General features: G+C 46.0%; 1 protein-coding gene across 1 annotated transcript in view; it reads right to left on the minus strand.

Annotated features, from left to right (window-relative positions):
* The window catches only part of ABCD2 (ATP binding cassette subfamily D member 2), a 54,298-nt gene extending 36,925 nt beyond the window's left edge, over positions 1–17,373 (minus strand). Inside the window, exons 1-2 of the mRNA XM_073652170.1 lie at positions 16,200–17,373; positions 577–757 (exon numbers count right to left, since the gene is read on the minus strand). Coding sequence (XP_073508271.1) covers positions 577–757; positions 16,200–17,108 — 1,090 coding nt within the window. The 5' untranslated portion in view covers positions 17,109–17,373. The remainder of the gene's footprint in view (positions 1–576; positions 758–16,199) is intronic.
* Positions 17,374–17,622: the final 249 nt, after the last annotated feature.

A 17,622-nucleotide genomic window follows, 5' to 3' on the forward strand; every position in this document is an offset into this window, starting at 1 on the left:
GGTGAAAAAGTAGATTTTTGTGTATCCTTGAGTGGCGCAAACATTTTGCAACTTTTCAAATCTTTTTACGCCAGTTTTCTGAGGGAAATGATTTGATTAGTGAGGAGCGAGTGTGCTCGTTTAACCCTTTCACCAAGCATGCTCGGGTGCTTTCCGAGTATCTTCGGTGTGCTCATATATTATGTTCTAGTCACTGCATCTGCATGATTTATGGCTTTTAGACAGCTTCAACACATGCAGGGATTGCCTATTTGTTAAGGAATCCTCACGTGTTGAAGCTGTCTAACAGCCATAAATCAACATAATATACGAGCATGCCGAAGATACTCGGAAAGCACAAGAGCGTGCTCGGTGAAAGGGTTAAACAAGCACGCTCACTCATCACTAGATTTGATGAATCAAAGTTTTATTTTTCCTTTCTGGGCCCTTGCTATTAACCTCTGGAAACAAGTTCAAGACAATAAAAGTTAAAAAATTAGAATAATAAGATGGTTTCAGGGCATTAAAACAGTAATTAAAAGTTTAAATTTTAAATCTGACCATCAATTTCACAATTATCATGGCAGTAATTCTTACCTCCATCGGCAAACCCGGTTGCAGTGATGATGGGCACAGCCACCATAACAAGGCCGCTTCCACTCCATACATACTTCATCAGGAACTGCTCTATCATAACATACCACAGACGTTTAGACAGAATAAGATTCATTTGATCTGCTAATGCCACATAACTCTTCTGAAGTTTTGTCATTTCTACCTAAAAAACAAAACATTTTCAATACACATATAATTTAGCAAAAATACAACTTAATAAACATAGTAATGATTTTTCAAAATGTGTAAAATAATGATTATTTTTTATACTTGGCTGTCTGTAGGGGATGCCTCCAGAAAAGATTTATTTTACTTACAAGTGCAAATAGCCTTATAAAGAGAAGAGGAGTTGATCTCTAGCGCCACCTATTAGATGTAGCAATCCTAAAAGTCAATATCGACCTTTTTAGCGAGCCTTGTCACATGACAAAGATATTGACCTGTTCTGTTTCCCTGCAGTAGCCGGTAATACATTTGACGACATGAAGTGTAGCCATATTGCATTTCAGTTTTTCAAAAACTGATAATAAATCTTTGCTTTGCTATATTAGTATTAGATTACAAAAAAACCTACACAAAGACAAGTCCTTTTCAGTAAAGAAAAAAAAAATTCTATATGCTCGTTCAGATGGCCATCAAAGAAGATTGTCCCTAATTCCAAAAATTACATAAACGCCCAGCCTGATGGAGGGGAAATAAATGTCGGCCTGCATATTCCCTATTCCCTTATAGCAACTTATCTCCCTGTGTTTCTGAAGCCATTGTGGTGGCATTGAGCTGATCTCCAGAAAGGCTTTACTTTACAAAGGGATTGTCTTCTTCAGAAAACCAGTTCAAATAGGTCTTCATTGGGATTTAGAGGAAATTAAAGTGCCACTATTGCTTTACACCTAAAAAAAGATGATGTTTTTGACCCTTCCACTGACCAGACAAATCATCCAAAAGGATGTGTAACTGTCAAAAAGTCATTACTAGGAGAGGACTATGGACAAATAAAAATACTTACAGGAGATCACTGACACTGACATGTGATGTACGGAGTAAGGTCTTCTGGTCAATATCAGTGATGAGAGAGCGTGCTCGTTTAACCCTTTCACCGAACACGCTCGGGTGCTTCCTGAGTATCTTCGGTGTGCTCGTATATTATGTTTGAGTCCCTGCGTCTGCATGATTTATGGCTGTTACACATCCTAAACACATTCCGGGATTGCCTGTTTGCTAGGGAATCCTTATGTGTTTAGGCTGTGTAACAGCCATAAATCATGCACACGCAGGGACTAAAACGTAATATACGAGCACACCGAAGATACTGGGGAAGCACCCGAGCATGCTCGATGAAAAGGTTAAACGAGAACGCTCGCTCACCACTAGTCAGTATGTAGACCAAAGCAATGGGAATCTTCATGTCTTCTCTACAAACAGTTAAAAAAGACCTATCATCAGGAATACCCAATTTGTATTACAAGGTATTCCTGGTGATAGACCCTCTAAAATTATTGTGACAACAACAATTCCTGATCACGGCGGTTCATAACCCCCGAGATTCGCCCTTATTGCCAGGGAAGCTGCAGCCATACATTTCCCCTGCAGGAAAATGCAGTATAAGAGGCCCATTTAAATGAATGTAATATAAGGACAGCTATTTTGCAACAAATTTGTTCTAAGGCTCATACTGAGAGGTTCCAAGTGGGAGGCCCACTACTCAATGTTTAAATGTACATTTGGGGATGTATACAAATATACCTATTGGCAATTTGTTTTTTAGGTACAAAAAAATGGAATTTGACAGATGAAAAGGTTAAAACACCAAATTCTAGTTTAATTTAAAATATGAGTTTACCTGTTTCCTGACATTCCTGAAACAATAATGGATATTGATGGCCATTTTAAGTAGAAATTACATATGACAAGTACAGCAAAATATCTTTAGAATTTGTTTAATTTTCTTAGGAATCAAAGTAGAAAAGTCAGCACTACTGTATTTGTGCATTAAGCAAGAAGGGAACTAAGTGGATGGTTTTTGATAGCATTGACGAGCGGTAGATCACATTTCTATAAGTTGACAACAATTTCACCATCACTATTTCTAACACATTATGTACCACATCAACCTACTGTCCTAATTCAACATCCAACACCAGTTTAATAGAGAGCATCACTGTCCAAAACATTGCTGATATTTGCATTGGTGTACTTAGAGCGCTAATCAATTTTGCAGTAATTCACATCATCTGAACTTTGTGCTGTCCTATTGTTTTTATTGCATTTTTGGATTTGGCTTTGACCCAGGAGAAACGCCACTAGTAGGATGTGCACCTACAGCATATACATTTAACACAGGACTTGTGTTAAATGCACAAGTTTAGTATTGCTCCCATTGTTATACATTTCTAGCTTATCAAGCATATTACAAGGCTGATACTTCAATAGCAATTTGACCGATATCTATTCCATTCAACCTTCCTATACACATGCATGCATACTCTATAACGAATATGAATAAATATTTCCACACATCTCACTCTTCCAAGAACAAAAAGGCTCAGGCACTGAAATTCAACATTTCCAACCTTTCTCTTCGCAGATATGATCTCTTGCAGGGATGTCAAACTCAAATACACAGAGGGACAAATTTAAAAATTTGGGCAAAGTTGCGGGCCAACCTTGTAATTTATAAAAAAATGTCAACAACAGAGGAAGTTTTTCCTTATCATTATTTACAGAATAATGGGTCCCACATTACAGCTGATCCCCCTGAAATTCATATGGGCACGTTTATGTTACTAGAGCAGTGGGATTAACAGCAGCCAAACATGTCATCTAATGAGTTTTCTAGTAAAAGATTTCTATTCCTTAAAAGGGTAACTATACTTTCAAGTAACTTTTGAACTTATGCTGTGTGTACATGAGGAATAACACTATTTCTTGTCATTATATGTTTTGCATTTTACTTTTTCAACAGTTTTCCATTTTCTGCTGCCTCCATCTCATAATTTGCAATTGCCTCTCAGCTGGTGGGAGGAGGCTAGTGACGCGCCCCCTGGGCCATGTTGTGCTGCGTTTCGCATGCGGGGGATACCCGGAGCCGGATCCGATAGGGGTAGTAGTCCTCGTGGCGGTGACCCGGTCCGTGCCCAGGGTGGTCAAACTAAGTGGCGGTTATTGGTATGATGGTATTAGTGTCCGACTACGCCACCCATTGAATGCGGCTATGAAGCCGCCGCTGCAGGGCAGTCCGCTGAGGCCGGTAGTACGGATGTGCAGCGTGGATGGTATAACCCCCAACGGGAGGGGTATAGCCTCAGGGCAGCTGGTTAAGCAGGAAAAGATGATAGTGGTAGTGGTGGTCTGACAAGGAAGCTCAGAGACGTGCAATTGCAGTTTTCACAGCTTTACTCACAGTTCTTTACCAGGTCGCCCGTGCACAGTAGGACCACCCGAGTCGTGCTGCGTCCACCAGGTCAGGGACTCGGCCAACTCCCAGGCAGTTCCAGAGCGTGGTCCTGAGCTCCCCTCTCTTCCTTCCTACTGGCCGTCCCCACCAGGGATCCACCTTTGTCCAGCTCCCTCGGGCCTTCTGGTGGTGAAACCTTTCCCGGCTTCCCTGACCCTATACGTGGTATGCCTTCCTGGTGGATATGGCGAGGGGTCGCGCCAAAACTTGTCCACGACCTCCGGTTCCTGGCTAAGGATAATTGGCCTCCACCAGTTTGGGATCCGGTACCCTGCTCTGCCAACCCTTCACCCGTTTCCGTTCTCTCGTGGGATCTCAGGGTTCCCTCTATGCTTTCGTCTCTGGGCCTTTCCTTGCGTCTCTCTTCTTCCTCCTTTTTCCTTCTCTCTCTCTCTCTCTGCTTCAGGCCTGGCTCTGGAGCTGGGCCCAGACGGAGCCACAGCTCCCTGTCAGCCCTCTCTGGCTGAGCTCCTCTCTGCACAGACTCTCCTCTGAACAGGACCCTGTCCTAAGATGGTGCCCACCTTATATACTCCCTTCTGACACCCGAGCCCAGGTGACCAGCACCCAATGGGCTCCTACCTATGCCCAGAGTCCCTCCCCTCTCTGCTCCTACACCACTAGGATGTTCCTCCCCCCTCCCCACTCCAGCCAGGGACAGAAGCTGTCGTACCTGCACATCTATCTGGTGGGAGTACCGTTGATCTGTCCCCCGGAAATGGGGTGAGTGTGGTGCATGCAGCTATCTGAGCCCAGTTCCACACTCCATCCTTACCCGGGAGTGGAATACCACACCTCTGGTCTGAGGTGCAATACCCCTGTAGCAGCCGAGTCCTCGGGGTGCTACATTCCCCCCTGGTAAATCACAGCACGTCCTCGGGCTGGAATAGAGCAAAAGCAAATTACAACATACAAAATTTTTAAAGTGCACTCACATATAAGACGTTAACCAACAACTCATCCCTTTATGGGAGGTACTCTTTTCTTCTTTCTCTTAACGTTACAGGTATAAAACATTATATAAAACTTTTGGCATTCTTATCTTAGCAGCATTTTAAACTTTCCATATTAAGACATTTTCACACAAACATTTTCAAAACATATTCTTGATCTTCTGGCCACGGTGCAACTTGTGACCAGGTAAAGTGCAACAGTCACTAGTTCCAAAGTAGAAACGCAGTTCTTCTATAAAACCAATAGGGGGCGCTTTAAGAAGCGCAACTATTTACAGGGTGGCCGCTCTCAGTCCTCGGCCAGTGGGAATAGGGAAATGGCTGCTCACAGTCCTCAGCCTGGTAATGGATAGGGGCACACAGGAAACAGTTCACACAAACACCAATTTTACGACAGTTCTTGTACCCCGACGGGTAACTATATACAGTCCTTCTTTACCACTCTCTAATAATGGTGTCCTCTTCGTGCTCCTTCCTGAGGGTAGTCTTCAGACCCGTCCGGGTCCTCTTGGCTTTCCTCGTACTGCCACTCTTCCTCAGTCAGCCGGTGTACATGAAGGGCGTACGGTCCTTTAGCACACTGATGCCGGGTGAAGGCCACCTCATCACCCGGGTAGAGGTCACGTCCGCGATGTCCCTCCGGCAGGTGGCTCTCGACATCCCTGCGGGTGACAAAGACGTCGCCGGGGGTTCGGTGATCCCGGATAAAGCCCCAGCCATGCTCCAGCTGGAACTTTATTACGGTCCCGGTGGCGCGGGGACCGTGGGCCGCACGGGGGTTTCGTCGGGCTCGGCGTTTCTGCTCCACGCTCCGGACCTGCAGCTGTTCTTCGCGGATCCGCCTCTCTCGTCGTTCTCTCCCGAAGACCTCTAACTGCTGACGGCAGCACTCCTCACGCCGGGCTGCGTCCGCCCGGGTCTCCTGGGTGAACCCCATGAGGTTTTCACCGGTGGGGTCCCATGCAAATTGGGCCTCCTCCAGCGGGAGCGGAACAATTTTGGCGGGTGCCGGAGCCGGGATCAGAGGCTCACACAGAGGCCATTCCTTCTGGAGTCGGGGGTTGACGTACTCCTGTGGCCAAACGAAAGGCAGCCTGTCCGGGCTAGTATGCTGCGCAAACAGATCTTCACCCAGGGGCAGCACTGTGGAAGTTGAGGGCACTGGAGGGGCAGCGGCGCCCGGAGGTACTCGGCCTTGCGTCCAGGCCGTAGGCATCCTGTCTGGGTTCAAGTATGGCACTTTTGGGAAAGAGGGCGCTGGAGGGGCAGCGGCGCCCGGATCCACTAGGCCTCGCGACCAGGCCGGTGGCGCTGTGGAGGTAGAGGGCGCTGTGGAGACTGCGGCGCCCGGGGGTACTCGGCCCTGCGACCAGGCCGGGGGCACTTCCTCTTTTGCCGCGCTAAGGGTCAAGGGGCGTGGCGTAACAGAGGGCGCGACCGCGGCTCCTGCCGCTTGAGGCCTAGTCGGGAGCAGCGGCGGTGCAGCAACGGGCGCGGTGAGTGGAACTTCGGGCTCTGCGACGGGGAGCTGGGGCAGGCTTGCGGCTACTGGGCACGGGGTGATGACGTCCCCATTACCTGCTTCCATCTCTGCGGCTCCCTCCGCGGCGTCGTCTCCGGCCTCCGTTCCTCCTGCACCATCCTCAGGGGCAGACACGCTCCACGTTGCGGGTGGCATCCTCTGCTGGCGGGTTCCAGCCTGCTGGGCCATCTCCCTTCCCCATTCGGCCAGTGCTTCCTGCTGTACTCGGGCCATCTTCCGGGCCAAGGCTTCCAGCGCGGTCTGTGCACGCTCCCGATCTCTGGGGAGCTGTGCCAGGATCTCCACCAGGCCTTCTGGGGTGGCAGCCTGCAACAGGTTCCGGACCACAGGGTCAGTGCTGCTCGACTCTTCCTCCATCTCCGGGTGCGATGTGTCCAGACTCCTCCAGGCCGCACCCATCCTCTCTGTTTTGTTCTCTATCCGCCCCCCTTGGGAGTGGTCCCGGGGCAACTTAGTGACAGTCAGTTTCAGGGGCAGACCCCCCACTTTGATGGACATTTCCATGGTGGTAGTCTCGGCTGGTGGGGGCGGTCTCCGCTTTTGGCGCTCTTCTGGGACCGCGCCCACGATGGGAGGTGGTCTCTTGCCACCCTCTGGCACGCCCACAATGGCGTCCGCTCTGCCAGGGCGGGAAACTGTCCAAGATGGCGGGAATCGTCTCCTTATGGCGGGAAACTCCGTGGATGGCGGGCAAAGACTGCAGATGGCGGGCAAACGGCGGGAAACGACCCCAGATGGCGTCCGATGGCGGGAACCCTCTGGAATTGGCGGGAGACTTCTTTTTGAGGTATATATGAACTTTTCTTCAGGCACGCAGTACCCGGTGGTTGCGGGCACGAAATCCTGCCGACTACGCCAAAGTTGACGCGCCCCCTGGGCCATGTTGTGCTGCGTTGCGCATGCGGGGGATACCCGGAGCCGGATCCGATAGGGGTAGTAGTCCTCGTGGCGGTGACCCGGTCCGTGCCCAGGGTGGTCAAACTAAGTGGCGGTTATTGGTATGATGGTATTAGTGTCCGACTACGCCACCCGTTGAATGCGGCTATGAAGCCCGCCGCTGCAGGGCAGTCCGCTGAGGCCGGTGGTACGGATGTGCAGTGTGGATGGTATAACCCCCAACGGGAGGGGTATAGCCTCAGGGCAGCTGGTTAAGCAGGAAAAGATGATAGTGGTAGTGGTGGTGTGACAAGGAAGCTCAGAGACGTGCAATTGCAGTTTTCACAGCTTTACTCACAGTTCTTTACCAGGTCGCCCGTGCACAGTAGGACCACCCGAGTCGTGCTGCGTCCACCAGGTCAGGGACTCGGCCAACTCCCAGGCAGTTCCAGAGCGTGGTCCTGAGCTCCCCTCTCTTCCTTCCTACTGGCCGTCCCCACCAGGGATCCACCTTTGTCCAGCTCCCTCGGGCCTTCTGGTGGTGAAACCTTTCCCGGCTTCCCTGACCCTATACGTGGTATGCCTTCCTGGTGGATATGGCGAGGGGTCGCGCCAAAACTTGTCCACGACCTCCGGTTCCTGGCTAAGGATAATTGGCCTCCACCAGTTTGGGATCCGGTACCCTGCTCTGCCAACCCTTCACCCGTTTCCGTTCTCTCGTGGGATCTCAGGGTTCCCTCTATGCTTTCGTCTCTGGGCCTTTCCTTGCGTCTCTCTTCTTCCTCCTTTTTCCTTCTCTCTCTCTCTCTCTCTGCTTCAGGCCTGGCTCTGGAGCTGGGCCCAGACGGAGCCACAGCTCCCTGTCAGCTCTCTCTGGCTGAGCTCCTCTCTGCACAGACTCTCCTCTGAACAGGACCCTGTCCTAAGATGGTGCCCACCTTATATACTCCCTTCTGACACCCGAGCCCAGGTGACCAGCACCCAATGGGCTCCTACCTATGCCCAGAGTCCCTCCCCTCTCTGCTCCTACACCACTAGGATGTTCCTCCCCCCTCCCCACTCCAGCCAGGGACAGAAGCTGTCGTACCTGCACATCTATCTGGTGGGAGTATCGCTGATCTGTCCCCCGGAAATGGGGTGAGTGTGGTGCATGCAGCTATCTGAACCCAGTTCCACACTCCATCCTTACCCGGGAGTGGAATACCACACCTCTGGTCTGAGGTGCAATACCCCTGTAGCAGCCGAGTCCTCGGGGTGCTACACTAGCGTCTATGATTTCTTCCATACACATCACAGCACACAGAGAGGTATTCCTGCTCTTTGTCCCTTAGAATGAAGACAAGGACAGAAGCAGTAGCAAATGGAGGAAACTACACAGAAACGATACAGCAGGACTGTGCAGTGTAGGTGTGAATCCAGCTCTAGGGTTAGGTAAAAGGCTTGTTAGAAAGCTCAGCACCATCTGTTTCTCTGTCACTGTCTGTTTTCTTACTCTGCTCTTCTCTCCTCATCCCCCCTCCATAGAGTTGAATTGCTTGTGTAACCTGGCACCTCACTGTGGATAGTGAGTTCATACGGGGACAAAAGTGGCTCATAAGAGCAGAAAGAAGCATATTTCTGATAAGGTATATTACAAAGTTTCTTATATTCAATTGTACTATTGATTTAAAAATAGTTTTTTGAAATGACAGTTCCCATCTCATTAAATGTACAGCAAAATTTATGATGTAAGCAGATGATCTGAATGTTCAGCTTTCTCTGAATGTTATACCAGCTTGGAGCACAAGAACAAGCTTTTAGAAGTTGCTTATGGCAGGCATCCATTTTACTGCCTGATATCCAGATATATATCTGAAATAACACTACACATATTCTCTAAGGATCACAGACCACAAAACAGAAATATATTTATATAACTGTACAATTTGATTAAGCTTTAATGATTTTGATATTATCTAAAGGAAATACTTTCTAGTATTTTACGCTACAGTCATTCCTATATTACATTACTTGTTATTAATTATTAATGTCATGGATTACATAGAAGGGTCACAGAAATGGCAACATCCAACACCATTCTTCATTTCACGTATAGTAAAAATTTGTGTGAAGATCATATAATGCTAAATATAAACAAAGATTGACCACTATTAGATTGACCAAACACCAGTTAGTCATTTGGGCTAAGGGACAAATAGTAACTCCTCTAAATCAGTAACAACACTGAGTTACACTCCAGAATAATATATAATCTATAGATACAGTTGAAACCAGAAGTTTACATGCACTATATAAAAAGACACATATGCATGTTTTCTCAATATCTGACATCAAATCAGAATAAACCTTTCCCATTTTAGGTCAATTAGGATTACCGTAATTTTTAATATTTGCCAAATGCCAGAATAATGAAAGAGAGAGAATGTTTTAAGGTATTTTTATTACTTACTGCAAAGTCAAAAGTTTACATACATTTCATTAGTATTTGGTACCATTGCCCTTACACTGAATGACTTGGTTCAAACGTTTGGGATATCCTTCCACAAGCTTCTCACAATAGTTGGTCGGAATTTGGGCCCATTCTTCCTGACAAAACTGGTGTAACTGATACAGGTTTGTAGGTCGCCTTGCTCACACCTGCCTTTTCAGCTTTGCCCATAAATTTTCAATAGGATTGAGATCAGGGCTTTGTGATGGCCACTCCAAAACATTGACTTTATTATCCTTAAGCCACTTTGTTACGATTTTCGCAGTATGCTTCGGGTCATTGTCCATTTGAAAGTCCCATTTCCGCCCAAGCTTTAACTTACTGGCTGATGTCTTGAGATGTTGCCACATAATCTTCTTTGCTCATGATGCCATCCATTTTGTGAAGTACACCAGTCCCTCCTGCAGAAAAACAACCCCACAACATGATGCTGCCACCCCCAAGTTTCACAGTTGGGATGGTGTTCTTAGGCTTCCAAGCTTCTCCCTTTTACCTCCAAACGTAAAGATGGTCATTATGCCCAAAAAGTTCAGTTTTAGTTTCATCAGATCACAGGACATGTCTCCAAAAATTCAGGTCTTTGTTCCTGTGTGCATTTGCAAACATTAATCTGGCTTTTTTATGTTTCTTTTAGAGTAATGGCTTCTTCCTGGCAGAGTGGCCTTTCAGCCCATATTGATAAATTACTGGTTTCACTGTGGATATTGACACAATCTTACCAGCTTCCGCCATCATCTTCACAAGGTCTTTTGCTTTTGTCTTTGGGTTAATATGCACATGTCGGACCAAAGCACGTTCATCTCTGGGACACAGAACCTGTCTCCTTCCTGAGCGGTATGAAGGCTGGACATTCCCATCTTATTTGTACTTGCGTATAATTGTTTGTACAGATGAACGAGACACCATCATGTATCCTGAAATTGTACCCAAGAATGAGACAGACTTGTGTAAGTCCACAATTCTCTTCCTGATATCTTGACTGATTTCTTTAGACTTTCCCATGATGCTACACAAAGAAGCAGTGTGTTTCAGGTGTGCATTAAAATACATCCACAGGTGTGTCTCTAATTAACTCATATGTTGCCAAAAAACATATCAGAAGCTTCCAGACACATGACATCATCATATGGGCAGTCCAGAATTGTTTAAAGGCATAGTAATCTTAGTGTACACAAATTTTTGACTTTGCAGTAAGTAATAAAAATGCCTTAAACCATTCTCTCTCTCCCTCATTATTCTGGCATTTGGCAAATATTAAAAATTATGGTAATCCTAATTGACCTAAAATGGGAAAGATTTATTCTGATTTCATGTCAGATATTGAGGAAAAACATGCATATGTGTCTTTTTATATAGTGTATGTAAACTTTTGGTTTCAACTGTATATATAGTCAGAGACATCAAAGATATACCAAAAATAGACAACATTTACATTAAAAAGATTTTTTATATGTATATATATAAATTAGGTCCAGGGTGAAGACTACAAGCACAGATACAGTGCCTATAAGTAGTATTCAACCCCCTGCAGATTTAGCTGGTTTGAAAAGATGCAAATAAGTTAGAGCCTTCAAACTGCAAACGAGAGTAGGTTTTATGAACAGAAGCATAAATCTTACAAACCAAAAAGTTATGTTGCTCAGTTGAATTTTATTAAATTTTAAACATAAAAGTGTGGGTCAATTATTATACAACCCCTATGTTTAATATTTTGTGGAATAACCCTTGTTTGCAATTACAGCTAATAATCGTCTTTTATAAGACCTGATCAGGCCGGCACAGGTCTGTGGAGTTATCTTGGTCCACTCCTCCATGCAGATCTTCTCCAAGTTATCTAGGTTCTTTGGGTGTCTCATGTGAACTTTATTCTTGAGCTCCTTCCACAAGTTTTCAATTGGGTTAAGGTCAGGAGACTGACTAGGCCACTCCAACACCTTGACTTTTTCCCTATTGAACCAGGCCTTGGCTTTCTTGGCTGTGTGCTTTGGGTTGTTGTCTAGTTGGAAGATGAAATTACGACCCATCTTAAGATCCTTGATGGAGGAGCTGAGGTTCTTGGCCAAAATCTCCAGGTAGGTCGTGCTATCCATCTTCCCATGGATGCGGACCAGATGGCCAGGCCCCTTGGCAGAGAAACAGCCCCACAGCATGATGCTGCCACCACCATGCTTGACTGTAGGGATGGTATTCTTGGGGTCATATGCAGTGCCATCCAGTCTCCAAACGTCACGTGTGTGGTTGGCACCAAAGATCTCGATCTTGGTCTCATCAGACCATAGAACCTTGAACCAGTCTGTCTCAGAGTCCTCCAAGTGATCATGAGCTAACTGTAGACGAGCCTTGACATGCCGCTTTGAAAGTAAAGGTACCTTACGGGCTCGTCTGGAACGGAGACCATTGCGGTGGAGTACGTTACTTATGGTATTGACTGAAACCAATGTCCCCACTGCCATGAGATCTTCCCGGAGCTCCTTCCTTGTTGTCCTTGGGTTAGCCTTGACTCTTCAGACAAGCCTGGCCTCGGCACGGGAGGACACTTTCAAAGGCTGTCCTGGCCGTGGAAGGCTAACAGTAGTTCCATAAGCCTTCCACTTACGGATGATGCTCCCAACAGTGGAGACAGGTAGGCCCAACTCCTTGGAAAGGGTTTTGTACCCCTTGCCAGCCTTGTGACCCTCCACGATCTTGTCTCTGATGGCCTTGGAATGCTCCTTTGTCTTTCCCATGTTGACCATGTCTGAGTGCTGTTCACAAGTTTGGGGAGGGTCTTAAATAGTCAGAAAAGGCTGGCAAAAAAGATCTTTAATCCACACATGTGAAGCTCATTATTCTTGGTGCCTGAACTACTTCTTAATACTTTAGGGGGACCAAACAGAATTCTTGTGGTTTGAGGGGTTGAATAATAAATGACACTCTGAATTAACTTTTTACGTTTTTTAAAAAAAAAAAAAAAAAAAAATTTGCTGCAGTGCATTTCCCACTTCCAGGCTGATCTATGATCTACAGTACAAATGTCACAATGCCAAGTTAATTCCGCATGTGTCAACCAGCTAAATCTGCAGGGGGTTGAATACTACTTGTAGGCACTGTAAGTATATGCAATTACAAATGTCCATCATATAGATGGTGAATATCATGATTCCAGGAGGTATAATCATTAAGAAGTAAATCCATTGATAGTAAACATTCTGAACAATAAGGGTTATAATTCTCACTCATCCTAAGCCATTGTTAGTACTGGATAAACTCCACGGATATTCTATACATCTAGCTCAGAAAATACATTTTTTTTAGAATGGCAGAAAGTACCGTAGTAATAAAGTGCTTACCCATAAGTGTTATGTCACTGTGCAGTACTTCCAACCCCAACACGTGTTTCGCCTTCTAGATTACCTGGGAATAACAAGGTATTGTGTAATGTCCCTTTATATACCATTAACGGCACATGGTCTGAGGCGTCTATTCATGGAGTGGATGACAATGATCATGCACTTTAGTACAATGTGTCTTGCATACGGCAAAAGGAAAACTTCCTTTGATATCATTGACCCATGTGCGTCTCGTGAGGATGCCATCAGCAATGCAGGTAGCGCAGGGCTCCACCAGGCATTTGCACAATGAGCGCCATATTGTTGAAAACGATGTGAGTAGTTATATTTAAATGTTACAAGAAAATAACAAGGATTGGAACAATTGGAATGCTCTTGGATTGTGACATTGGGCATTATGGCACTCAACCAACTCAATGAAAAACTTAGCTTTGCTCCCTGTTTGGAAAATAGTTCACTTCTGTGATTGGATTTTAATTTTGTGTTGTTTTTGTCTCTAGGTTTATTATCCTCTAATTGAAGAGGAAGCAACTTTCCTTTAATTTGACTGGTCTGTGTGGCAAATTATGGATTATGGATGAATGGATGAAGACTATGAATTGATATTATTGTTTGTTTTTTCTGCACTTTAATCAAGTGACTTATTTGGCTCCATTTTAATGTACCATATATTGAATCATGTGGTGTTATTTTCGTGATGTGTATTTATTTTAATCCAGGCTTTTTTCTTGGACCACTTAAATATGCCCACTCACACAGTCTTCAACAATATAGCGCCCGTTGTTCACATGCCTGGTGAACCCAACGCTAAATGCATTGCCAATGGCATACTCATGGGATGTGCGGGTCGATGATTTCAGAGGAAGTTTTCCCTTGACCCATGCATGCCACTGGAATGGCCGTGCCCAAGATTCACTAATCATTGGCATGGATGACACTACGTATGCACCTCATAACGGACAACTCATACCACTTTCTGATAATGGTACATAAAAGGAACATTACTCTTTTATCCCCTGAGAAAGCTGTTAACGTGAAACGTGTTGGGAGCACTTCATACCACTAATGGGTAAGCATTTTACCATTCCATATGATAGTTGATGAACATATGTAATATTGCATATCTTTTTCTATGCGTTCCCTCCCCATTTGCAGTCTTCACACTGGACCTCATTTTTATATACGGTTTATCTTTTTATGTAAATAAAGTTTTGCATTTGTGGTCTCTAGGACTATAGGTTCTATATAAACCAAGGCTGCTGTTTGCTTGTTTTTTTATTTTTATTTTAAACTGTATATATCTGTAAACTATATTCTATTCTGTGTCAAAATAATAATAATATAATAATCTGTTTTGGTGGAAATATATGTGCTGAGAATTTGGCTAATATTAGACATATGACTTAAAAACCTCTTAAAAAATTCTCAGTCTCTATGAACCATACCTACAGCTATAGGGTTTAAAAGAGACCTATTTATGAAATGTGCTGAGGAGCAACAGATGCCACTTTCTCTAGTGATGCCATTATTTCAAGTGAATGGCACATTGAAAAATGTCCACAACATAGCAGAGATCAGGATATTTAGTGTTCTTCTTTGGTCAAGGCTTACGTTACTTAGCAACAAGGCTAAACAATTATTCGTTGGGGGTCTTGAAAGCCTCTCTAATGAATTAAAATAAGTAACTACAGTATTTTCCATTGACATTTCTTAATAAGACAATCTAAGAATTGACCATAAGATCATCTTTGTTTCCATAATGAAGTTGATTTATTCACTACTAAATATCATTGCATATATAACACCAATATTCTAATATTCAATAAATGGCATATCAACAGTCTGATGCAGAGAAAAGTTTCCATCTGTTCACACCTTTATTATGGGGGGTTGACTTCTACTCTACCAGTGTTGGGCAAGGTTCATTTTATAATTTTTCATGCAATGGTGGAACGGTAGGAGTATAAATGTCTATCTTTACAAGGGTTGTCCTTGAAGACAATTTATCACCTATCCATAGGATAAGTGATAACTTGTTGATCGGTGGTGGACCTGCACTGATCGGCAGAACAGGGAGCTTATATCCCGGGTAGACTGGAGCGCATGCTTGGTCGCTGTTCCTACCATTCCCTATGTGACAGCCAAGCGCTGTGCTCAGCTCTTGCAGACAGCCCCATAGAGAATGAATAGAGCAGTAGTCAGGTGTCCAACCTGCTGCACCATTTCGTAACATGGAAAAAAGGTTCCCCATTGGCAGAATGAGTATGTTTTATCCCCAATCAGCGGGAATCCCAGCAATCACCACCCACCGATCAGCAAGTTATCACCTATCCTGTAGTTATGTGATAACTTGTTTTCACTGGACAACTCCTTTAAGGAACTTTATAATAAAAAGGTATATGAGCGTCTAAGCTAAAACAGAATTTCCATTATGGAGGTTGTAACCAAACTAAGTGGCTGATCTGCCTCGCTTTGTGGTGATGCACATGACACTCCTTTATCACACCTTTGTAAACAAGCTGTCTAATACTTTGGTAACAAAAACAGCAAAAAAGGGGGTAAAAAGTTTGAAATCAACAAAATCTGCAGTATGTAGTTACTGCAATCTGTAGCAATAGGAGGGCTCATGGGAATGTGTTCACAGCTGAAGCTTAGTTCTGTACAAATGTTACCATTTTATGTTAGAAATGCAAAATACACAGCACTGCACCCATCTATCCATAATGTAGCCCTGATGTATGGTCAGATGGCATGTCCACATCCACAGCTGCCATGCCTAGGCTGAGCTGCCCACATGCCATGCCCTGTACCAGCAGGAACACTGGTTCCTAGACAGTTTTAAATTTCGTGAGGAAACTGAAGCACATAATGAGGTGGGGGAAGGGCAGATCAGCATGACAATAGCAGCATCTTCTTCCCAGGGCCTCTCACATTTCCCTCATTGATCACCATGCTGCCTTACCTTATGGCCTCTGTAGAAGGCGATCTCCTCCACATTAGCTATGATCCTGGAGTGCACATAGCGCAGGTAACCTTTCCTGTGGGCTTCTTCTGCCACCAGTTTGCCAAATTTGGGGGAGCAAGCCTTGAGCACCTTGGCAGTGGCATAGACCACCAGGCCGGCCAGCAGGGTAGGCCCCAGGGGATTAGCTCCTCTTGATCTGGCAGTCTGGATGAGGGTGTAGGATGTCAGCACCACGTCCAGGATGGGCTTAGTCAGGTTGGAATACAAGTGTGCTATAGACTGGGAGAACATCATAATGTCCTCGGTGAGGGACTGGTCGGGGTTGGCCAGCCTGCTGTCCATGTTGATGATCTTGTAGTAGGTCTGGTCGGTGAAGTAGGTCTGGTAGGCATGGTCCACCAGCCGGGTGCGCAGCGCCAGCGCCAGCTTACATTCCAGGTAGCGGATTGCACTGTTCACAAAGGTGGCCGGGATGGCGATCAGGAGCCATTTGATGAGCTGCAGCAGGAAGCTCCGGGGCTTCTTCTCCACGATGCTCTTCACGATCTTCCCGTCCAGCCCGGCCACATACACCGACAGGAACGTCCTGGAGATGAGAGCCAGCGAGTGCACGGACAGCAGCCCCAGCTCCTTACTCACCAGCCGTGGGAACAGCACCTTCCTGAGCTCCAGCAGCTGCCGGTAGAATTCCGCATTGACCGCCGGGGAGGAGTGAGCCTGCCCGCTGCTCCGGTCCTGGGAGCTGTGCTTGCAAGGACTGCGCTCCGTCCTCCGGAGCTGCCTGCTGATGATGGGGTACAAGGTCTTCAGCCCGTAGGCAGCTGCCAACAAGAAGGCGGCCCTCTTTAAGGCGATCTCCTTGCTCCCCCATTTCAAGCGCTCTGTGGCATGCAGCATATGTGACATGTCTTCCCTGCACTTGGAGGATACGATCACGTCCAGAAATGTCCCCTGTGGCAGGCTTATGTCTCCGATCTACACGGCAGCCGCATCATGTGGGCAGATGCAGACTAATGACAGCTCCTCCACGGATGGGCTCGGCACCCGTCCACAGACCACTGATCAGCCCCTGGCCCCGCCCCTTCTGATTCCTCGCTGGCTGCAGGGGGATAAGCCTCGTCCTGCTGCCACTGACAGGCGGTGCTCAGGGTCAGGTGCCGGGATGCTGCAGTGTCGGCTCCACAACACGGACTGATGGGAATTACTACACAGGATTAATGCTACATGTGCTGCCCTGCCTGCCCACATGATCCCCTGGCACAGGGGTATGCAGGAGAGGGAGCTCTGAGTGCAGATCCAGTACCCCTCATCAGTGCCAGGCACATTGGCAATAGTGCCCACCACAAGTAGTCATAACACTGATTAGGCCGATGTCCCCATAGGACTGCCAGCGATCACCATAACAGGGCCACGCTGCCTG

This window comes from Phyllobates terribilis, unplaced genomic scaffold (assembly GCF_046119375.1).
Source record: "Phyllobates terribilis strain yellow unplaced genomic scaffold, ASM4611937v1 Scaffold_11__3_contigs__length_659146591, whole genome shotgun sequence".
NCBI lineage: Eukaryota > Metazoa > Chordata > Amphibia > Anura > Dendrobatidae > Phyllobates > Phyllobates terribilis.